The 24,959-nt window shown below is 39.6% G+C and overlaps 1 protein-coding gene across 4 annotated transcripts; it reads left to right on the top strand.

The window, feature by feature from the left end:
• The first annotated feature begins 616 nt into the window (after positions 1-616).
• syne3 (spectrin repeat containing, nuclear envelope family member 3) lies at positions 617-24,377 on the top strand. Of its 4 annotated transcripts, none has more exons than XM_058615201.1 (19): positions 643-745; positions 2,236-2,315; positions 2,897-3,048; positions 4,185-4,357; positions 4,491-4,800; positions 5,489-5,644; positions 5,735-6,094; positions 7,173-7,309; positions 8,016-8,190; positions 8,505-8,687; positions 9,720-9,863; positions 10,443-10,577; positions 10,792-10,953; positions 12,405-12,577; positions 13,817-14,312; positions 15,111-15,254; positions 16,627-16,821; positions 17,706-17,756; positions 20,537-24,377. In XM_058615201.1, the coding sequence occupies exons 3-19, from the start codon at positions 2,905-2,907 to the stop codon at positions 20,717-20,719; spliced, it is 3,321 nt and encodes a 1,106-aa protein (XP_058471184.1). In that variant the 5' UTR covers positions 643-745; positions 2,236-2,315; positions 2,897-2,904; the 3' UTR covers positions 20,720-24,377. The 4 variants fall into 4 exon arrangements, with proteins under 4 accessions (XP_058471181.1, XP_058471180.1, XP_058471184.1 ...); XM_058615199.1 differs by having other exon boundaries at positions 2,880-3,048; XM_058615198.1 differs by lacking the exon at positions 2,236-2,315 and having other exon boundaries at positions 617-745; positions 2,880-3,048.
• The last annotated feature ends 582 nt before the right edge of the window (positions 24,378-24,959 follow it).

Here is a 24,959-nt window from a genome sequence, read left to right as displayed (position 1 = left end):
CGGAGTAGTCGAGGGGCAACATAAGCCTTTAGGAGAGCATTTAAGTAGGTGGGAGCGGACCCATGAAGCACTTTGTAGGCTAGCATCAGTGATTTGAATTTGTTGCGGGCAGCTAAGGGTAGCCAGTGGAGCTCAATGAACAGAGGAGTGACATGTGCCCTATTACGCTGATTCATTCATACACAATGTCCATATTTAGAGTTGTCTTTAAATGATTTGATGTGTAATAAGTAATCACCTCTGTATTTATACAATATAAATAAGTATATATAAATATGAGCAAGATGAAATGCACAAAAATATGAATATAAAATATAAACCTTATAAGAACATAACACAGCTATACAAAGAATGAAAAACAGTATAGAACTATAAGAAACATACCCTGCATCAATAACAATAATAAGGAATGAATTATTTAAATGCACATAAATATACGCAGATTGGTCATGGATAGACTTGACCAATAAGGTGCCTTTTTGGCTGGGGCTGTGAACGCCTCAGATTTGAGGACTAATCTTGTTTTTTTGTTGCGTTTTCGTGTGGTGATGAAGTTAACGTGGTGTCTTTGAAGGCAACACGTTAGTCGGTTTTCTCTGTGTGTGTGTGTGGGAAACCCTCCTCCTCCCCTCGGTGACAGCAGCCCTACTTCCTGCCTGCTGCTGCCATAACTTTACTGTACACGAGTAAACACACACACAACAAACCAGAGCAACGCGGCCATTCAGCAGAGAAATAAAGAGCAGTAAGTGCTTTTATTTTTACTTTCCTGCAACCGCAGTTCACCAGACTGTGAGAAAACAACGGGCCTATATACGGTTTAAACACAGAGAAGAGTGTGTTTGTAGCCTTCTGTGCTTTGCTCCGGCTCAATATCAGATTACTGTAATGTCACGAGCCGCGAAGATAAACTATATATATGAGCGTGCGTGCTGTGTTCGGGTACATCAAGGTAAAAGCCCATGTCCTAATGTGCCACATTCGCCTCAATATTAGCATAGCTCGTTGTTAGCACACACTTCCCTATATAAGTTTCACTGAAGCCGTTAAAGTGAACACGAGTACGGCAATAGCACTTAGCATCAACACAATAACATGTTGTTACAGCAAGTGGTGAGTGAGAATGAAAATAGTTAATATGAGTTCACGACACGAGCTGTCAAAGTAGAAAAAAGAGAGGGGGTGTGATTGACTTGCTAAGAGTTAAATAAAGCATCACATGAGACTGTGTTTGTGTTTTATGTCGTACATTAATAAGAGAAAAGAGGAAACACTAGGCGTCAGTCAAGCTAAGCTATTCCTATTTATTTACATTGTTGTTAACTGGTTCCTCCTGTTTACTGTCCACTGAGAGTGGAACATAAGCAAGTAAAATGTTTTGCTAGTTTGACTTCAGAAAACACAACTAAATTGTTTCAAAAAACAACAGGAAAACAGTTTTAATTGAGGACAGGGAGGACTACATATTTCCATACTTTAAGAGCCTGTGGAATAACCAGCAGGAATGTTGTAGTGGGGAGAATGAATCATTCGACAGAGCTGCCTTTGCTGCTGCCAATTTTATTTTCCCTCCAAGTGCTGGCAGCAAAGACTCCACCCGCCCATGCATCATATTACAGATTGACTAGACTCTAGTCACTAGAGTGTTATGGAGATTAACCTTTCGCCCTTAAAATGCACAAATTAGTCAGTTGTGGTTGTGTACATGTGGTAATTACAGGGTATTTTGCACTAGGTAAACATCCTCCAGTGTGTCATATTTAGGGTATATTGGTAGATCTTAAATCTAGTGCCCACAAGTATGTATTTATAAGTGTGAAATCACTAAAATAAAAAATGTTTGGCTTCTGTAGCCTAAGAATCAGTCTTAATGCAAGGGTTGCACTTTAAAGCTGCACTTTCAGTGATTTTTGTAAATGCTGATCGCATTCTGCCTCTGTCTTTGTGAACAGAAACAATGTAACATTATTTTTATGCTGCATCCCTCATCTGAAAATAGCCCAAGAAACTGTATTGTATATCATCCGTGACCTCTCTGTCATAAACGAGTCCAGATTTGACATGGTTCAAGTTGTTAATCAAGCTGTGTTTGATGGTGGTCTAGGTGTTGAAAACAGAGCAAGACGTCCATTTATTTGATTTTCACTAATAGAAAAAGGGGTTCCCAAATCAGAAACTGTATTTTAAATAATCTACAATTATTGTAAGTTAAGTTTCCCCTTAACTTTTGACCAGGAAGCTGTGAATCTGGATACCAACTTCAGCGCCGTTCTGTCAAGCAATACGATCAGACCTGACTGAGGGAGCATTTGTGGGTTTGTAACTGGGTTTTTTGAGCAGTAGAATTTTGCTTCTGAAACATGGACGCTTCTTTGTGTTTTCAGTCATGCTAGTGCAATGAATCACTTCCTGTGTGCAGCACATGATCTAATCACCACCACTATTAGAACCAAAGAGAGAGTTGAGTGGAGCTGATAAGCACTGTGTGAACTAATTGTCTCAATGTAATGGGAATTTGTTCATATTTAAAATTCACTATCTAAAGTTATACATAATTTACAAATAATTTTCACATTATTTATGTTCACATAGACCAAACTGAGGCAGAATAATAACATCAACAATGACCAAATGTTACACATCCACTGCATTATAGGCAAGTTCAAAAATCAGTGGATCCTACATTTCCAAGCATTCAACCAAGATCAACTTTAAGTCGGGAGTACCTGTTACAAAGATAACTATTAAAATACAGTGGTTTATTCTTCAAGATGAGACTATTTATCCCATTTAAAGCTCTCTTAACTCTACAGCAGTAGAGTTGTAATGTAGAATGATACAACACTTTTTCCACTTATCTTGTAAAACCATTTTTTCAGGCTGCTCTCTTCTTCAGGTCTGAGAATGACTCAGCAGGAGCAGCAGGATTTCATGGAGAGCCTGGAGGCAGCGCTCTCCTGGATGCAGGCCATCCAGGAGAGGCTGAAGGCTAATGACAACACGCAGGGACCCCGTGATGCCCTGGAGGCCCGACTCAGGGAGACAGAGGTTTGACTCTGCACTCACCATCTGACCCTTCACCTCTCACCCCTGCTCCTAGTACTCTGTTTTTAGACTGCTTTATGGGCTTTGTGGCAGCTGCTGTTTTTAGTCTCAGAGCAGGAATGTTATACAAAAAAATGTGTAAAAAGACTGAGCTGTTAATTACTGATTGATGAATTATAGCACACACTTCACAGATCCACAAATCATTATTTATACTACCCTCTTTTCACACCTTTTCAGCAATCAGTTTTGAATTCACTAAACAGGGACTGTAACTATTTTACAATTACGGAAGTAACTTTTTCATGTAATACTTAACTTTTTGTGACTTTTAATCAGTCTTTATTTTAAAGAATGAAATCAAGCTGTCTTTTTAAATGTAAATAGTTTTAGTTTCTTTGTTGAAAACATTTAAAGGAAATAATTTTAGTTTGTGGACAAAACATGACATTTCAGAAAATCATCTTTTTGAGTTTTATTAAACATTGATCAACATTTTCTGGCTTTTTATGGATCAAACAACTATGATTGATTAGTTGAGAAAATAATAAACAGATTCTGATCGATTATGAAAATAATTGTTAGTTGTAGCTCTAGACATTAGTCTGTTATTAGTGGATGTAAGGCTCCTAAAAATACAGTGGCTTTAAGAGTTAAAATTCTTTAACTTTTTGCACACGGTTGTAGATTTACTTTCAAACTGTGAAAAACAGATCAGTGAACAATGAGTTTTTTATTTAAAAAATTAATTTAAAGGTATTATGTACTGTATATGTTCCAAAATTAAGCAAAAGTGAGTAAATGGAGAAGATGAGACCTGGGCAGACTTTGTCAGAATTATTTCTAAAGACTTGCCTTCCAAGTCCACAAAATTATTAACACTGTATAATATACCAAGTGTTATATCTGTCAAGCAGACAATGGTGCTTTAATTATGTCCTCCTTTGAGAATGTTGGGTTATTTGTGTAGCAAATGGGAGACTTTGGGGCGTTGGAGCCTAGAAGAATTCAGAACACAGGATTTAATAAATAGTATTACAAATTATACATTGTTATTATAAAGCTGCTGTATCAGTCACTTCTGGAGGCATACATACATTACATAGAGTCTATAATGCTATTCCCTGTCTCCTTCTTAGAAAATCCATCAGTCGGAGCATGAAGGTCTGGTCAAGATGGACCTGGTAATGGTGGCGGCTGAGAACCTTCTGCAGAGTGGAGATGAAGAGATGAGGAACCACACCCACACTAAGCTCAAAGAACTGAAGAGCCTGTGGGAGGAGACATCTACCTACATCATTCACTGTCACAGGTGCTGTTCTACTCACTCCACATGTACTGAGGTCACTACAGTGAACTTGGTTTTAGTGGTGGTCGTATTCAAAAACAGTTTACTGATTACTAACATATCCATACCACTTGTGTTGTTCCTCCCTCACTTACAGTCGTATCGAGTGGGTGTGGCTTCACTGGAGCGAGTACCTGAAGGCTTACGAGGAGTTTGAGCTTTGGCTGACGCGACTGCAGTGTGTCCTAGACACTGGGGTGGAGCTGCAGTTTGGGGTGAAGGAGAAGCTTTGGCAGGTGGACCAGCAGAGAGTGGCGGTCAGTGATGTCCATGGACAGGCAGTGCTGTTGGAGAGGCTGTTAGACGAAGCGGCCGCACTGCACAACCGAACTCAGGACCCCAGTGTGGATTCCCAAGCCCAGAAGAGTCTGCAGGAGGCCTACAGAGATGTCCGGGACAGAGCTGAGGTGTGGTCACACTCTTCTTCTCTCTTCACTACAGACTGTAGCTAAACATATTGGCCCAATTTGTCAAACTGTTGTAAAAAACCTCATCTCAAGCTAAATTCAACTACTTTTATTTAGCAACCTGTTGCGAACAAGAGAGTAATTGAACTACATCTAAGGTTTGAATATTGAAAGATGCTGTATATTTGCATAATCAAAGAGATAGTTCAGGTTGTATGAGGCGCTGACACATACAGTAGTCAGTGCTGACTTTGCCTGAGACACAGACACTGTAAACATAGCTACCAGCGAGGACACAAAGAAAATCACATTTTAGCCACTGAAGAAAAGGGTAATCTGATTAAATCTACACAGTCCCAGCGACTGCACACAACAAAGTCAGCACTGCCTAACTCATACAGTACATCCACACTTAAAAAAAACCTGAACTTTCCCTTTGACCACCCACCTACATCAGTCTTTCTTGGTTTTCTGGTTAGACTGTTCATTTTTGAATGTAAAGTTGTGATTTGAATAATACCTTTTACATGATAATGAGAGTCTCTCCTCTTATCTGAAATGTCGGTGTGAATTTGAATGTGCAAATTCACACTTAAGCTCCTCACTCACATGGACAAACGTTGTGATGTGTGCTCAGTGATGATGTTAAAGATGAACAGAAGGTGTGTCTCCCTGCTGTGCTTTGCAGGAGCGTCTTTTGCTGCTTCAGAAGATCGCAGAGGAGCACCAGACATACCAAGGCTGTGTTCAGAGGTTCCAGTCCTGGCTGCTGTCGAAAACCAAGGAGCTGACCGATCTGATGGACAGAGAGAACACGGCTGAGGACAAGCTCAAAGCCTTACAAGTGAGACTTGAAAGTGAAACTAGTATTAAGCATGTTTTCTTAATCTTTGATGATGTATCACGTCTCCTGTGTATCTGTCCCCTGTCCCAGGCTCTGGATGACAGTGTAGCTGGTGAGGAGAAAACCCTCCAACACATTGAAGGTTTGGCCGAGGCAGTGAGGAGAAGCACCTGTCCAGCAGGAGCAGAGGTGGTGGTGGAAGAGGCTGAGGAGCTGAGGCTTGGCTGGCAGAGGCTTCGACAGGGCCTGTGTGAGGCTGGGGAGGGCCTGCGCTCCAGCCTGGACTCTCACAGTCAGTACATGTCTAGAAGCCAGCGGCTGGAAGAAGACATCGGGCGCCTCAGAGTGCTGTTGCACGAGCTGGACCATGAGCTGGTTGTGGGCCACGAGGCTGAAGACCACACTGACTGCAATGAGGAGCAGATGGTGGGCCAGTGGAAGAAATACACAGTAGGTGCTTTTAAACATATCAGGGGTAGTATTAAGGTCAGTGTAACTGTAATGTAAGTAATACTTCAAAGTGTTGTGGTCCTTGGTGACTAGTCAAGTAATAGCATGTAGCACGTAATATTCTATAATATGTTCTATGACAAATGGAACTTAGAATTCAAGATAGTTCGGATGATACCTGCAATATCAGCTTCATATCTGTGGTTTTCAATATCTGAAATAATCAACGTATATTACCTGTTCTATTTTAAAAATATTAAATTTATTGAATAAGATTTGTTTAAATAAGTGTTGTTTCATCTGTTTTTCAATCATTGTCAAGTCAGAACTGGGAGTGTCCCCTAAGTTCTCTCCAGTTGAGAAGTCGGAAAAACCATGGACACAAACAACTCTCTGGTTAGCCATTGTTAGCCATAGTTAGCAATACCAGTTGATAACAAGGCTCTACATAGTATTTTCTAGGGATGAGCCGATATGATCATTGGATTGGATATTGGACGGATTAAAATGCAAAATCCGATACAATCCAAAAATCCTATATATTAAAGGGATAGGTCAGGTTTTTTGAAGTGTGTTTAAATTAGGTACTGAAACATACAGTAGCTTATTTTGCAAATGCCTCAACCAACTGGGCATTGATCCCTGGGTGGTTGCTGCTGGGGAGCAGGTTGGGCCTTGATCAACCCTGGCTGGATCACATGGGTGAGGGTGTCTGATTTTGAAAGACCCAAAACACCTGATGACCCCAGGAACATCATTGAAGATGAATTTAGAAGATGTATCTTGCACACTGACTGCTGGCTCCCGGCACAAAGAACCAGCATAAGACAGGAACGCTTGAATGAATGTTTTAGTCAGATTTTAGTCAGTAATGCTTAAACTGAAAGTAAAGTAGATGATTGCTGCTTTATTTTGCCATTAGACAACCAGTTACATTTTCTCAAGAATGTTTTTCTGCATCATAGTCTGTTCAAAAAACATTAATGTTTTAAACCCATGATTGGCCCATGTTGGCAGTCATAATCAGTATTGTTTTTTTATTTGATTCATCTGATTGTTCTCCATGTATGTGTTGCAGGGTGTAAGGAATACACTGGCAGGGGAAGAGTCCCAAGTGGAACTTCTAAAGTCTCAGCTCAAGGAGCTCTTTAAATTCTCATTGGACTCACAGCACCTTTCTGACGATGTCCTGGCTGTTGTCAAAGAGCATCAGAGGTACAGTATGTCTGACAAGAACATCTTAGCCAGGTCTCCCTTTGAAAAGAGGTTTTAATCTCAATGGCATTTACTTTGTTAAATAAATAAATAAATAAAAACAAATAAATAAATAAAATTCTGAATGTGTGAGCCATGTGTGACATGGATTACATAATGACTGATCATAAACCTTTTGTATGCTCACTTGCAGAACTAAATGTGATTTTTCACGGGATAGATTAGATCCATTGATTTATTTCAGTTCTTCAGTTTCTTAAGTTGCTCTTTGAAGTCAGTGTGAAAATACTGCATGAGAAAGTGCAATACCATGGAGATATTACAGCTTAAAGACTGTTTGGGGGTATTTGTCATTTCTGGGAATATCTATAAAAATCATCACCACAATACAATGTAGTGCCTATTAAATCATTTTTCAGAATGGCTTGTTTGATGAAAACAGGGTTGTAGCTGATTTATTACGTTACTTTGGTATGATATGATATGATCTTCTTCTTTCAAATTCTCCCTGTAGGGGTTACAACAGCCCATCATCTGCCTCCATCTTGCCCCGTATGACAAACAATGCCATGCATTATTATCATTATTAAATGCATGGCCATGTGATTTCTTTTTCCATTATGTCACCTCATGGCCTCTGCAGTATTGTACAGTAAATATCCTGTGTGTGTGTGTGTGTGTGTGTGTGTTTGCACTTGTGTTGCAGTGTGAAATCTAGAGCAACCAGACTGTGTTCCGATTCAGAGTCAGGACTGAGAAACGTTCTCCAGGATCCTCTGCTGGTCTACGCCCAGTGGAGTCACATGGTATCTCAGGTGTTGGAGGCTTCTGCTGAGGTTACAGTTTTCTCCCACATTGCCATGCTGGTTCAGAAGATAGAGGTAAAACACAGAGGTCTGACAGACTATTTTTTGATACTATTCATTGATGCAGAAAATGAACTTAAACTTAAGTGCTGTCTTTTTAATTCATTCAGTTGGTAGCACTCTGAATTGTTTATCAATTATGAAGTTGCTAGAGATTCCCAAACCTAGTTATAACTGTGGATAGGTCACATTGCTGCCCAAACCCTTTTAAAACATCTTCTTAGATGGCTGGTGTTTAGCACATACTCTTTTTTTGTAGTGTGTAACAAATAGGCAGTGACTAAAAATCTGACGAACATCAAAAAAATGTTGTCTTTTCATCTTTTCAGCATCTGCTGAAGGAAAGTGTCCAGCTCCAGGAGCGTCTGAGTCTGCTGCATGTGAAGGGAGACCTGCTGGACTCTGTGTTTGGTCCAGAGAGGTCTGATGGTTTACTGGGTGATCTAAGTGCTGCCATAAAAAACAGAGAGCTGCTGCACACCCAGCTACTGCAGAGGAGAAGCAGGCTTCAGGTACCAACATGTTATTGTCTTAATGTGGCCAAGTATGTGTAGATTTAGTGTAAGGACTGGAAAATACCTTGTAAAATACACTTTATTGTTACAACCATCACACGGTTGGTGTAGTAGTAAGAAGACCTGGGTTTGCAACCCAGTCAGAACAAGAGCCTTTCTGCATGGAGTTTGCATGTTCTCCCCGTGTGTGCGTGGGGATTAATTGGGCACTCTAAATTGACTGTGAGTGTGAATGGTTGTTTGTCTCTTTGTGTGGCCCTGTGATTGACTGGCGATCTGTCCAGGGTGTGACCCCGCCTTTCGCCCTATGTCAGCTCCCCCCGTGAACCGATGTTAAAACCATGATTTTTGACCCCGTAAACATCAGCATGCTCATGTATTATTTATTGTTCCTTTTACAATATTTATATTATGTAATCACAGCAACAGTGGTCAGGTGATGGTCATGTAATGTCATTTCTTAAAGCTTTACTGTGTTGTAATATGTGTTTGTTTTTTAATTCACTCCTCATCTAAAAATGTTGTCGTTAATTATAAGCAAAGATCTAATATTTACACAGGTATTACATTAACATTATAAAATAATGATTCCAACCATCGATATATGGGATCAGCAGCTATTTTTTATTTTCAACTAGCACCCTCTAGTGGTGAACATGTATGGGTCTTATTTGTTTGATTGGATTTGACTACTTCCACAAAGGTGTGTGCCAGTCAAGGAATTAAACATGCTAATTATTCTGTGTCGTACAGACGTAGTATGTCACAAAACTGATGAAGTATCCCCCTCTGAATCCATAAACGCTAACCTTGCATGTAGTATTGCCAAGATATTAGACAATATACTTGCAAGTTACTTAATTCCAAACCACATTGTTGCAGAACAAAAAAAATTTTGAAAGATGTAACCACTGGGGTTGCAGTTTAGAAGGCCATTAGCTCACTGTATTTCATTATAGTGAATATGGAAACAAAGCAGACATGTCTGGCATTGTAACACAATCACATTTTTTTTTTTCCTGTTGTCAGGCTTTAATTTCAAGAACCAAGGACTTTGGTGATGCCTACAAGTTGATACGCTCCAAGATGGCCCAACTTCGTGACCGATTGACAGCAGCAGATGTCCTACAGCCTGACATCTTGGCCAAGAAAAGTCAGTCAGACCAGTTCACGGTGAGTCAAAAATGCCACACCAGGGTCAAGTCTGATTTGGACACAAGAAGTTTTCTGTCAGCTGCTGTCTACAGAAAATTGAGCACATTGAACATAGTTATAAGTCGGAATGTGCACTGTGTTTAATCTGTAATGATATTGTACAGTCATTAAAAATATAATGCATTTATTTTAGCCACTGAGGGCTAAACAAACACATTTCTGAGATTAAAAACAAACTTGTATTTGCACTTGTAGTGTAGGAACCCAACTTACATTTTTCCCCATTGAAAGTGTTAATTAGACACTCAAAATTGACTCCAGCCACAAGGAGACCACATCCAGTGTACTCCCGGTGCTGGTCCCAAGCTGGGATAAATGGGAGGGTTGTGTCAGGAAGGGCAATTGGCTTAAAACAATCAGTCAAATTATGTGGATCACTGAAAGAGCAAGTTATCCCCTCTGGTGACCCCTAGAGAGGGAGAAGCCGGGAAAAAATTGCACTTGTAGTGTATTTAGTTACTTGGTTAAGCAATGTTTGTATTGTTGTTATGTTGTTGCCCACAACCTGCTGTCACACTCTGTTTTATGTGTCCTCAGGTAATCCAGAGGGACATAGAGGACTGTGAAGCCCACATCACAGCACTGGAGACTCTGGTCTCCTCCAGTCAGAACAACAGGACTCAGTTTGAACTGCTCTATGCTGACTGGAAACATCTGCACAAGGCAGTCAGGGTAAGATTTGAGTTTGGAAAGATTCCTGTGTAGTTTCTTTTTTCTACTCACACAAATGGCTGCTATAGCATTTTGAAACCGTCCTCTTTAAATTTGCTTAGACAATGAATGAGAATCTCCTAAGACTTCCTGGTTAAATATTTCTGTAGTACAGTTAAATTGTCAAAGTCAACTTTTTTCTCACTCTTGACTTTCCATTTTGTGTTGTTCACAGATAAAGGTCCAGGAAAGTCAGCAGAGCATCGCAGATCATGAGAGCTTCCATGACAGCCTTCTGAACATAGAGAAATGGCTGATGATCATGAAGCAAAAGCTTAAGTCCTTTCAAAGTTCCTCAGGAGAATGGAGCATCGAAGGTCGCCAGCATGAAGCTCAGGTCTGAATTTCTGTGTGTGTGTGTGTGCGTGTAGGTGTGTGTGCGTGTGCGTGTGCGTGTGCGTGTGCGTGTGGAGGAAACAACACTGTAGACATTTGCACTAGACCAGTGGTTCTCAAACTTTTTGTATCAAGTACCACCTGAGAAAATATTGAGCTTTCGAAGTAACACCATTATCACCAACGTTAAAATACAGTGGTGTAAATAGGTTTGCTACAGACTTTTCACTTGAGACCCTGGTATAGTGACTTTATATTAAGATGCAGCGAGAGCTAAGGAGACTCTAATTCTTATTAATTAATTTATTTTTATTTTTTGGTTAACTGTTTCATTTTCTTAGCAAGCTGGTTAAAATTCCTCAGGTCCACTCTGATCACATACCCTGATATATATGTACAGTAGAACAGTACTTCTGATTTTCCTCCAAGTACCAACAGAGGTATTAGACAACACATAAATCAGGCAATACGTCTCTTTACTGGCTGTTTTTCATCATAAAGTGAAGATGTTGTGCCAAAACAGTCGTAGACAGGCTGACGGGAGATCATTTCACTGGATCCCCACAGATCCAGAGAGATGGTGTAGGCGACTCAGACTACATTTGCCAAGTTCTAGAGGATAAAGCGGTAGATAATGGATGGATGGATAGACTGCACAGCAACGTTAACACAGCAATAATTTACAGTACGTTGCCCGTTGTTAACGCTAACATTGTGCTATGTTATGCTAACGGGACACTTACCCTTCCCTTTATTTTTGCTGCATCATCATGGCGGTTCATAGACACAGTAATGTCCAGAGCTCTATTGCATAAAACATTTAAACAAATCAAATATGAAACTCTGCTACATCTACCCTTCTTTTCTTCCCCAAACAAATGTCCCTGCAGACACTGCAGTAACCTGTCTAGAGGGTAAAGAAACAGCGTAAACTCGGTTAATATTAGTTTTCAATGATCTCAATCAGTATAGATTAGAAAATGATCATGGTACAGCAGCTAAACCTAAACTTAGAGCCACCACAGGGCTGCACTGCTGCTGTACTGAGTACATTGTGCATTGTACAACATTGTGAAATAACTTTTGCATCTTGCTGTTAAAAGGATATTTACATTCATGGCTGCAAAGATAACAGCAATAATCTATGATCAATATGTGTATAATTGTCATATAGACAATATTTTACATGGTGCGGCATGGCCGATACATTACATGCTCAAATTTAACTGCTCATCTTTTTCTCCAAATATCAAGCAGCAAAGTATTTCTGCACTAAATTTAACACAGATGTGTCAGAAAACCTAATCATTTTCAACTTTCCACCTAGAACTCCATCATTGGTAGCATCCGTATTTAGACATGTGTTTATTTTATTTTATTTTATTTTATTTCATAGAAAGCATTACATCATTGGAAATCATTGGAAGAATTTAATGTCCCCCCTGTCCACAGAGAGCACTGGGGGAGTTTCCTGAGAAGGAGATTCAGCTGCAGCACATGGAGGTCCAGGGTCAGCGGGTTTTGGAGAGGACTTCAGAGGAGGGACGGATCCACATTGTATGTGACATGAAGCGGCTACGAGAGTCCTGGATGGCCCTCTACAACATGAGTCTCAATCTTCACAGGTACCTGAAAATGAATACAGTGTATTGTTTTTTTTGCTTAGACAGCATGCCATGTAGATCATTCAACTCTGAAAGTTGTGTAATGTAAATTTGGCTTATTTGAAAGGTTGGTGGCTCCTTCCCTTCTTCTTCTACTCCTGGTCTTCTCCTTTTCCTCCTGCAGCTCCATCTTCAACATCCTTTATCCAATATAATCGCTATCCCTCCTCTGCACTTGACCAAACCATCTCAGACTTGACTCTCTTACTTTATTTCCAATCCATTCAACCTGAGCTGTCCCTGGAATATGCTCAATTCCAGGGAGTGTCCATGCTGGTCACTCCCAATGAAAATCTCAGTATCTTCAGCTTTGCCACCTCCAGTGCCTCTTGTCTTTTAAACAGTGACACTGTCTCCAAGCTATACATCATATAGGGTCTCACTACCATCTTGTAGACCTTCCTTTTCACGTTTGCTGCTATCCCTCTGTCACACATCAGCCCTGACACCCGCTCCACCCTGCCTGCACTCTCTTCTTCACTTTTTCTTCACTGTTCATTGCTTTGGATGGTTGACCCCAGGTATTTAAACTCATCCACTTTCCCTACCTCCACTCGCTGCGTCTTCACCGAACCACCTGTCTCACTGTCATTCACACACAGGTATTCTGTCTTGCTCTTACTAACCTTCATTCTAACTTCAATACTACCCCGACGGCTCCTTTTCTGGCTGGTCTAATGCGGAAAGTACTAGGAATGTCACAATACTAGTATTTCAAACTGGAAGAAAAAAAAAGGTTGATACTGAAGAGCATTTATTATGGTTGTCTGATGTGGTGCAAAAGAATTTACTATCTTTAAAAAAAAATTACAATAACATGTCAGAGAATGTTGAAAAATGTCAAATGATGATTTTCTCAAATGTCTTGTTTTGGCCACAAACCAAAGTGTTTCAGATTTCTTCGATAAGTGAAGCAAAGAAACCAGAAAATATTTACATGTAAAGTTGAAAAACAAATCAAACCAATCATTTGATTATTAAGAATAGTTTTGACTAATTTAGTAACTAATTAATTGTTGCAGCCTCATATTGAACCATATTGCCTCCGATGTATGTGAACATGTGTCATTGTGAAGATTAATGGTCAATCATTCGGTGATCAGTGATCAGTGATCAGTGGAGCTAGAAAACCCTCTAAAAGTGCAGTTCATGTTTACTGTATAAATGATTTAACCTGTTCTTTCGCTCGTTTTCTCTCAGGCTAATGAACAGCTCCATTAAGCATACAGAGTCTGGCTTTAGGAGTATTGGAGGTGGCACATTCACTCCCGAGGAGGAGGACAGTGAGGTCTGGACAGGATCCAGAGGATCCAGAACCCAGAGAGGCCAACAACAAGATGAAACCATAGAGTTATTTGGTACCTTTGCTAGTCCTGGACCAAAAGAAGGCATGGAGGGAGTGGATGTGGAGAATGTGATTTCAGGGCAAGGTGAGTGGATCCAGGGTCACTCTGAAGGTCACATCATACTGTCGGGACAAGATGGGGAACATCTCAGTCAGAACATCTCATCAAAGACACACGTGGACAGCAGGCGCTCTTTTAAAGGAGATGAAGTTGATTCCTTTGCTTGGAGCTTCCATGGCGAAACTCAAACTCACAAAGACACAGATGGATTCCCTGACAGTGAAGACTCAACAGTGTCCGACAGTCACGTCTTGATTGGAGACAGAGGTGTAGCAGCACTGACCACAAAGGTTAGTAGTGGTGATGGGGATGGGAGTCAGTTCTTGAGAGGGCAGTGTGGAGACTGGTCAAGGCCTACGCCCAGGTCTTCATACTTACTACTTTTGGTTATCTTTTTGTAGTGTAGCAAACCTTTTTTGAACTTCAACTTCAATTAAAATAAGACACTTTAATTTTGCTTGATCAGGTAAAAATAGGCAGACTGGTTTCTCAGTTCACTATTTTCTCCTTGGCTGTCTGGTTAACATTAGCTTCACAGTCGTTTAACTAAGAAAATGTTATTGAAATTACAGTAAAGCATATTAAGAAAGCAGCTTAAAAATCTGCCAGATATCTTTACCACTTCAGCCCTCATCCACACTGGATATGCAGCATTAATTTGAATTTGGAAACTACAAGGCTGAGTTTTAGTTTGGATAATTTGGATTGCAGATAAATGTATAACATAGTTACCTGCTTTCACTTCCTGATTGGATCTTATGAACCCCAAGTCAACTATCAGCTGAAAGGAAAGCTCCAATAACACTTACTTTCAGTTTTGTCATCTGTCTCTGTCTGTACTAAGTAAGCAACTGCAGAGGAGAGAATCAACTTACTGGCACATGCATGCTCAGTGAACTTGAATGCTCATTTGTTATACTTTTTATGTTTGGACGCATTTGTTTGAAAATGAAAACACAGAAGTATGGATGTGGCCTGAGAGGCAGAGAGAATATCAAACCACTGCTAACTTGTTGACAGTGTTGGTGTGTGCTGTGTAAGAGTTGTTTTTTTGTACACGTTTGTTTTACCTTAAATGGTGTTTGCAGGGGAGTGCAGGAGAGTACAGATCCAGAAGGGCAGAGTTTGAAGCCTGGCTGTGCAAAGAGAATGAACTTCTTTCAGGAATCCTCAGCAACAGAGGAGCAACAATGAGCACCAAAGAACTCAAGATCAGACAGAACACCCTGAAAGTGAGTCTCTTTTTAACATTTAAACACGCAGGCCTTCTTTCATATAGCTTAGTCTGGAGCACAGTCATGACATCACCCCCATTTCTGGGTGAAAAACAGGATAATTGACACTTTTTTCTTGTTCTTGAAGATAGATGTTTATTTTACTGGACAATATAGAGAAGAGGGATGTAATGTTGAGACTGAAAAGTATAACAAGCAAAGAACTGCTTATGGAATGAAGGTTTCGCTCACATCATAAAGGATTTAAAGGGGACATATTATGCAAAATCAGCTTTTTAATCATTTTAATACTTATATTTGGGACTCTGGAGGCCCTACCAGTCGCCAAAGTGTGGAAAAAGAATACTCAGTCCTTTTTCATGGTCCCCCTCAGTGTAAGTATAGGTGATAAAACACGCAATGTTGAATTCCCTGCGCTTATGACGGCAGCATGCACATTTCACCGCAAATGTTACCGCCCCACCAGTAAGTTTACTTGGAGAGCTCCACCTTAGCTCCACCTTGTCCCTATAAAATGCGAGAGTGCAGGCGAGGGAGGAAGAGTGGTATTATGTCAACACGGAGGGACAAGTGTGCTGTTGGTGGCTGCACAGTGGAGTACAGTGTTTTACACAAACTTCCAGCCTCAGAGGATTTTATATATGAAGCTAATGTGCTGGATAAATCAGCAAACGTGTGTTCGTGTGTTCGCACCACTTCGCATCAGACTGTGGCCAGCAGTCGCCGTAAATAGTCAGCGACCGTATTTCAACGACGTACAAACACACACACTTTTAAGAAAAGGTCAAATAGAGCTCATTTTGGCAGGGTTATTGAACTGCTATGGTGCTTCATCCTTATGGTATTTTGACCAAAGCATGTCACAGACATGTTCATTAGGACACCAGGGAACTATTTTAACTTGGGGAAATAGGGTATAATATGTCCCCTTTAAATACTCCTTCACAAATCTCTCCACTCCCCTTTCTGCTGTTCCCTCCCCCTCCTTTGTTGGTTTATGCATTAGCTTAATGTGGATGGAGCATTTCCTCATCTGTGTTGTAAAATGCGAAACACACGTCTGATCAGATTGCTGGGAAAAACATGGCTCTGTAAGATGGCAGCCTCTGTAAAGCACCCCTTGCCTAAAGTACAGATAAAAGGCTTATTCTAAGGCTACAAAAACCAAACAATGTTTAGTTTAAAGCATGTATACACCTTTACAAACATACTTATGGGTAGTATATTCAATTTCTACCAGTAAATCCTCCTACATGATACACTCTGGTACTTACTGTAAAGGTTGTTGCATCTAATAAAACTTGCTGGCCAAGAAAAGTGAATCAGAACACCGTTAACTAGCTATCTAAAACACTCTGTCCTGGTGCAGACTCTGAGAGCAGGAGTGGCCTGGGGTCAAGAGCAGTTCCAGCTGTTGCTTCAGGAAAGTCAGAGCAAAGAGGCTGGTTCTGGGTCAGCAGAGGATCTGGATCTGAGTCTGGAGGAACTTCGCTACCGCTGGATGCTCTACAAGTCCAAACTGAAGGATGTGGGAGACGTCAGGATGAGGAAGAGCAGTGCTAAGGTGAGGTCAGCGTGGATCACTGCAGAGACATGCTAACACAAGCCACTTAGATCATGCGTGTTACAGTCCTAGAAAGCAGGGCTCTCGAGTCTCGGTCTTTAGTCACACACTGTTATGCGCCACTATCACTATGTAACCGGGATGAAACTGTTCTCATACACATGTGCTTGCCTCACTTTAGCAGATACTCCACCTTGTGGCCAAAAGGAGATAGCACACCTCTCCGTGTGTGCTACTTCTACACACACAATACTATTTTGTTGAATAGAGTGCACCCAACACCCACCACATCAGCAACTTTTGTTACAAAGTTGGTTGTTTTGCATTTGCTGATTGTCACCCCCCACACCATGAGACAGAGCTGCCCATTGCCAAGTGATAAAGTGACACGTTTACTGATTAGTAAAACACTCTGAGATTTGGGATGGGGTTATTTTTTAACTCTAGTATGGGAAAAACAAAAAATAATGTGGATAATTGACAGGGTGTAAATCATTAAATGTAATGTAATTCATTGTTATTACATGAATTGAAGTGCAGTATGTATTTGAAATTGTTTTTGGAAGCTTTCATCTTAATCTCCTTTAATTGGACTGTTGTTTTTTTCAATCAGTCAAACAATAAATCTTATTTTATTTATATAAGTCACACATGTTTTGCATCCTCTGGCCTTGAACCCTTTCACCACAAGATGGCAGTGTGATACAGTGACCATTGACAGTCCCTATTTCAGACAAACCACGTGGCAGACCATAGAATTCCTCAGTGAGTTGAATACATTTAGATTATCCAGTCCATATGTTGTGTGTGCGATGCTTTCCTGCAGAGTCTGAACAAAGTCAACGCTGTAAATTGAGCATATTTATTACTGTGTGTCTTTGCAGAGAGTCCAAGCCAAACAAGAGGAGCTACTCAATGCAGCAAAGATACAAAAGGTAACACGACATGACATGGAGAACACATTGTTTGCAGTTAGAATAATAAGTTCTGTGGTCCTGTGGTGGTTCTGCTGGCCTCCTGACCTACAGAGAAGCATTACTCATTAAAACGTCACAAAATACTCACCTGAAAAAAACCTTTAAATCTACCATGTCTTACATATACATCTAATTATTTAACAGCCTTTTCTGGTTGACAATGAGATATATAAACCACTCACTCTCCTGCACCAAAGACCTTAGGTCATGGGGACACAGGAGCTGCTGGTCTAGTGCTGCCTTGTTTGGTAAGACTGTGTTACTTCTGTTCAAACCAAGGATTTCAAACATGGCGTCTCTTTTCCTGAATGGACGTAGTCTTGGCTCAACAGTTGTGTTCTGTGATGGAACGTTGCTGATTTTCTCTATACACAAGGATTATTGGAATTGTATATAGAACCACCTCATTCCAGTGCTTTACACATTCATTGACCTTTTTAGATACAGTGCTATTGGGTTTTGTGATAATCCAAGCTACATTTTACACATTGCTTTACAAACCCCGCTGCACGATTTTATGTGTATTTTCTCATTCACAGCGAACTGAGGTGGAGTTCACTGATTTAAAAAAACCACATGCATACCTTTGTCCTGTGAGTGTTTGCCATGGGAAGATAAACACATTTACTAGTTTTGCTTCCTCTTCCATTAATGATTAACATTTACACACAGTCTGGGCCACCATGTGTCCCCGTCCCACCCTGTCTCTATAACTGTGTACAGCAGAGAGACAGACTCCTTTTTTTGTCCACAGTTAGGTTTAGGTTTCATCGCTGTTTGTGCTTCTTTCCTGCCTGTACTTGTTTGCAGACAGTAGGATCATTTAGTTTTCCTGAAGCACTAAGGGATTATTACTGACAATCTAGGTTAGAAGCTTTTTTTAGCATCGTCATGGAAACATGAGCATGTGCAGGGACACACTGCTAGTTAAGGTCAACCAAGTCAAACACGTCTCACCACAACCTTTTTTGTGGCCTCATTCATACAAATCTCGCACGGTCCTCGCTTCCATTGCTAATTCACAAACTTAATCAGTTTAATAGAACTTTATTCAGCTCTTTTTTTTTGACATGTTAGTTGTTTTTTTTTTGCTGTGAGTGACAGGTAAAATGTATGTGCAGGGGAGCCACAACAAGAGCAGCTCCAATCACTGCTAGCAGATGAGAGCAATTTGAAAATGATCAGAGAACATGATAAAGATGCTGAAAAGAAGGATGTTGTTGACATCGTCGCCACCACTCATGTATCCAAACCCTTGATGGCAGCCTCTGTCGAGTATATAAAGGTCTCATTCTGTGGTAATTCTGTGGTTTATGTTTTATTTCTGCTTTACAGAAATAAAAGCGGTTCACATAAAACAATCTACACCTGCTGTAGTTTATAATTAAGAATAAGTGCATTGCTATATCTTGCTTACCTGAAGTTTGTAAACTGCTAACTCTAATGCACCAAAGTCCATGGAGAAAATCACAGTTTTTAGCTCATGGTGACACTGGGGTTTTTGGTCTACTCTTGCCTCTTTTGGTAAGTTTGCATCACTTAGTTAAATCCGAACAAAGGATTTCAAACACTAAAGTCACAAAATGACACTTTTGAACTTACTGATGGAGGCAGCTGTGGATACAACTCCTGTGTGCAGTGATGTAAAATTGCTATTTTCTTCTATGGGCTTTGGTGCAGGGAGTGAGTGGTTAATAATGCGACACAGAAACCTTGGTGATGCTAACATTACTGCGTACTGTAAAGAATAACCTTCACAAACCGTTATCTGCCTGTTGATTCATGCTCAGTGAATTCTGTCTTTGCAGGTAACATTTTAAGTTTTAGATGTTGTTAAGTTAAGTTATTTCCATGTCAGGCCTCGGTGACACCATGTACAGAAGGTGAACGATAACTGGAGGAGGAAACATGATTCATAGAATAACAAGTCTGACAGACATTTGAGAGTGCAGCAGCCTTTAATGACTCACTGTACCACGGTACGTGATGTGTCTGACTGTGTGGGTGATACGAGCTGCCTTCATCCTGCTCACATTTCCTGTACTGACTTTTTCACCAATAAGAACATGTTTATTTTAATTTGGTATTTTCCTGTCTTTTTAAACAAATTAATACTTGCAATTATTATTTGTTATTATTTTTGATATGTATAAGCCGAAGAGTAAAAGAGAAATGATGCAAAGATGCATATAGAATACAACATAATGCAGTTCCTCATCAGCCCAATTCTAAAATTCACACACAGTAGTTTTGATTGTTGAAAAAACCGTTTGAGTATTCATAGTATGTGTGAGCATGTGTACTTCAATACACTCTACTGACTGACTAATCTTTGGGTTGTGTTTAATATCATTAGATTATGTTTATACTTTGTGTTAAAATTCCGGTTCCACGTCGTGTGGTTAGAAAAAGGCCTCTCCAAACCAAGCTCCCTGCTGAATTTCAACCCCACCCTGCCCCTGCAGGAGCGTACAAACTCAGCAAGATGCTATTTAACAGCAAGATGCAAGTAGTAAAAACATCCTTAATAGGCTTAATTAGGCATAGAGTCTTTTATTATTAAGTGGATTATTATCATTTATTATTAAGTGTTTGTTTTTTCCTTGTGTCCCCAACTGTACACCTCATTCACCCTTATTTCAAATAAGAACATGGCTTTAATATTTGATTGTGTTTTTCATAACATGAACCTGTGTGATTGTGTATGCACATGTGTGTTGTTGTTGTTGTTGTTGCAGAAGCCCGGCCTGATGCAGCGTGTGTGTCGGCTGGCGTTGCCATTGTGGCTCCTCTTCCTCGCTCTGCTTCTCTTGCTGTTCCTGCTGCCGCTCATGGACGAAAGCCACAGCTGCTCCCTCTCCAACAACTTTGCCCGGTCCTTCAACGTCATGCTTCGCTACGAGGGCCCTCCACCCACATAGGACAAGACAACGTGCAGTAACATCCAATGACCATGGCTAATGTAGGAAATGTTAACTGGAATACTTGACATCCCACATTCCCCCGTCCTTTAATCGTCATGTATTAACTGTAACATGACACCACACATTCTGAAGTAAAATATAGAAACTATACAGCTTTAAACCATCAGATCCTGTGTCGAGGACCTCACACTCATGTTAATGCTTTGACTGCCACTAATACACATTTGCTCATTTTACTATATAGGAGCTCTGCTGAAACTGATAAATCCTACATTCATTACCATTAGTAAATACTGTAATACGCATTTACTAACTGTCAATTCATGTTTTAACTAAATATTTAATGGTTAATTAGGTATAAATTCATACAGGATTCAAGGATTTATAAAGCTACTAGTAATGTCAGTTAACAGTAATAACTGTTAATCGTTTATGAGTACTGAATAAGTATTACTAAACTGTAATTAAGCATTTATTAACCATTATTAACATGCTCTTTGTGACCCTTATTGTAAAGTGGTCAAGTATCATTTAACAAAGACTTTATAAACATATAAAGATGCTAAATAATGCATGGGTACAGGTATGCTTAAGTAATTGCTTAACAGAGTTAACTAATGATGATTTAGTGCTACTATACATAAATGAAGGGTCACTTTTAATCGCATTTACAGTTATTTAAAGCTTTAATTAACTGTCAGTTACCAGTTATTAATGACATTAACAGTAACTTTATAGACCCTTGAATAATATATGAATTAGTACCTTCATTAACCTGAATAACATTAATGAATGAAAGACTGAAACACCAATCACAAGGAGTGATGTTTTTCTGACTGTCGTGGGTGGAGCTAACCGTGCTATTGTACTCTGGTACCCCATGAGAGTGGTGCCAAATAATGGACTGGTTGAGGCTGGTTATTTTGTTACTAAACGCAGAAACAAAAATGTAATGTACTGTACTGAACCGCATAGAAGCGTTCCACTCAGTGGAAACACAGCTTTAGTAAATGCTTATAACAGCATAATGTCAACGAAAGAACCTTTATTGTAAAAGCTGCATACAGTAATTCTTCATGTTTGATGTAACCTCTAAAAGGATGGACGTCAGAGTAACATCTGCAAACACCAAATGTAATATTAATGCATTTATTTAAGCCTGTATCCATGTAGTCTTTATGACGTTGCCACCCACCAGTTTGCATTGGACTTTAAGCCGAAGTACATTTCTGCTTTTACCAAGATCGTTTATAACAAGAAGAGCTTTTATCTCCTTCCTGAGAGATTTAATGGAAGTAAACATGTGGCCACTTGTTTGGTTTAATCCTTTTTTATCCAAATATCTTTTTAATTCAGAAAGAAACATAGTTTTCTATTTTATTAAGTGGTAAATTCCCATAATTCCTGCCCTCTAGGTGTTACTATTTTCAGATTTCTCTATTATTCTATGTTAACAAGATTATGTTTTACATTAAAAAAAAAGTAAACTTCTGCTGTTAGTTTATACCAAGAGAAACTTTAATTTCCTTCCGAAGAGCTGGATTTAACGGATGCAAACCTGTGGACACTTTAAAATGGAAGCCTTTTTTTACTTTGTTTTGTGTTTAGACACATTAGACACTTTTTTAATGAATATCCTATCCTTTTTATTCAGAAAAACGCAGTTTTCTTTTATTTATTTTCGGTGAATGAATACAGTTACATAGAATTTCCATAATTGCTAGGAGTCACTTCTTGTCTTCTAGCTACATTACATCATACATTGACTCCATGACACTGCTCAGCTGTATTAACAGGTCATTTGATGTAGAGTTCATATTTTACTGCAATATTCACTAACAAGAAAAAAAATCTAAATTCCTACAGCCAGATACAGCCACATGTCCGTCTTCCTGCCAAACTGTGTGAGAGAAACAGACAAACACAAGCGAGTGTAAAATATATATCATAACCAGCCATAATGTATTATTATCTTACTGTGTAAAACCACTTGAACTATCCCTTTAAGATGTTTCAACCACCTCATGAGACCTGGCCGTTATAAGTACAGTTGCTATTTTGGTTTGATCTGTCTTTTTTCTTTTTTTCTGGCGTCATCACCTGACCTAAACCACCTGGCTGTAATCACTGTGTGCAAACCCAAAATAAACCAGAAAACCAACACACCTCACCTCCTCCTAAAACACACACCACAACACCTCCTCCACATGCCGTCACACACTCACCACTTCATTTCCCTTTTTTGGTTTGAGTGTTTGAGTTGTATTAGTTTTATCGTGTTGTCATGGCAACAGTGGCCACATTAAGTCTGGCATCCAGGTTTGTGTTATGAAGTCTTTGTGTGTTGCGGCTTCACATGTATTGCAGCGTGTGTGATGTTTCATTCTGCTTTTGAGAAGGACTTTAAAGGCTTTAAAGAGCTCAGGTCGCATCAAAGAAAAAGATATTGTAAACACAGCAAAGGTAACTCTAACTTATGTTAGGGTTACAGTTGCATGGGATACTGACACATAGTCAGCTCTGTACACCACCTACAGATGTGTGCTGACAAAGTTAGTGATTTTATAGCACAGCACACAGGAGATGTTGATCAACATCAGATTACAGCCAGATTACAGCCACGTTACAAAAGGCTCATCTAATAAAACATCCGCCTAAAAAAAAACGTTCGATTTTAGTATGTTTATGTCACTGAAGTAAGTCCAAATGAAGGATTTTAAACACAGAACTCTAAAGAGTCACTGAATGCACTGATGGAGGCAGCAGTGGATCAACCTGTAACTATATAAATCCATGTGTAAGACTAGACTAGACTATGTCAGTATGTGAACAGTTGGTCTACTTACAAATCTAAACAAAAAAAAATAGTTATGATCAGTTTCTAAATAAAAGACATTCTAACAAAAGCTTCGTAACGACATGAAACTGTCACACTTACATGAAAGTAAGAGTTCATATCTCACACATTATCCTAACACACCCACTGGTGTGTAGTGGCAAAACCATGCTTATTTTAACATGCAAATATGCAATATATATACCTTTTAAATAAAGGTGTAAAAAAAAAAAAAAATACCAAAAAGCATACTGAAGGCATGCAGCTACATGTATACTACACAATCACATATACTGAGTGCCATAACCTTATGTTTTTTTTCACTATACTTTATGTCTTTATATTTTTTATTCACTATACTGTATGTGTTTTTCGTCCTGTCGTTCATGTTACGTGACATGATGAATCAGTTATTAGGCTGGCACTGTACTGCTTTATTTATAATCTCCCTTCAGAGAAGCCTATGAACGCCTGGACCAATCACACGTCATCTGTCAAAGTGCAAATCAGTAGCTGATGTAACAAGAGCACTGACTTTAAATCTCCATGACAACACGTGCGTCAAACAAACAGAATTGTCAGAACTGAACACATTTTACAAATGTTATGCAAAAAGTCTCTCGTGCTAGTGCCTGCTGACTGATACGATTGTTCAAATCAAAGATTGACAAGTGAGAGCTTTAAAAGATGAAAAAAAATCAAACGTTACCAATTGTGTTCTTGTATTTTGAATGTGTCAGGAAGAAATAATGTAAAAAATTTAAGAGCATGTAGTGATTCTGTTTATGCTGATGAAATAAAAGACATTTATTCCTTTAAGGTTTGTCTCTGGTATAGATGGAGCTGTATTTGATTATCTTTGCATTCTTACACTATTGTTTTGCATACATTAATATTTGACGGCCATTTCCTCCACCTCTCTTATACAAGATAAAGACATAAGACACCACCTGGAGTCAGCACAGCTTGCATTAACGTTTAACCCGTGATTTCCTACACAATGTTGTCAGATACTGGGAAATACCTTGTTTCCTCTATCTGGATACTGGGTTCTCCAGCAGTTTTAAGTGTAATTAAATCCCCTCTTCTGAGACTAACTCTGCCCAATGCCTGATTTTGAAAAATGCCAAGAAAGTGGACTGAGAGGAAGGGAGAGTGAAGGCCCTGGTACACTTCCATGCATGTGCCGTATTTTTACTTGGAAATTGATGCTTTAGTTCTGATCCCAGTTCAAGTGAAGGCCTTTCTGTGTGGAGTTTGCATGTTCTCTCCGTGTGTGCGTGGGTTTTCTTCAGTTTCCTCCCACAGTCCAGAAACATGCAGAGGTTAACTGAACACTCTAAACTGACCCTAGGTGTGAATGTGAGAGTGAATGGTTGTTTGTCTCTGTGTGTTTGCCCT

Source organism: Solea solea, chromosome 18 (genome assembly GCF_958295425.1).
Source record: "Solea solea chromosome 18, fSolSol10.1, whole genome shotgun sequence".
Lineage (NCBI taxonomy): Eukaryota > Metazoa > Chordata > Actinopteri > Pleuronectiformes > Soleidae > Solea > Solea solea.
Note: the sequence above shows the minus strand (reverse complement) of the source record. Positions and strands in the feature narration are given on the sequence as shown.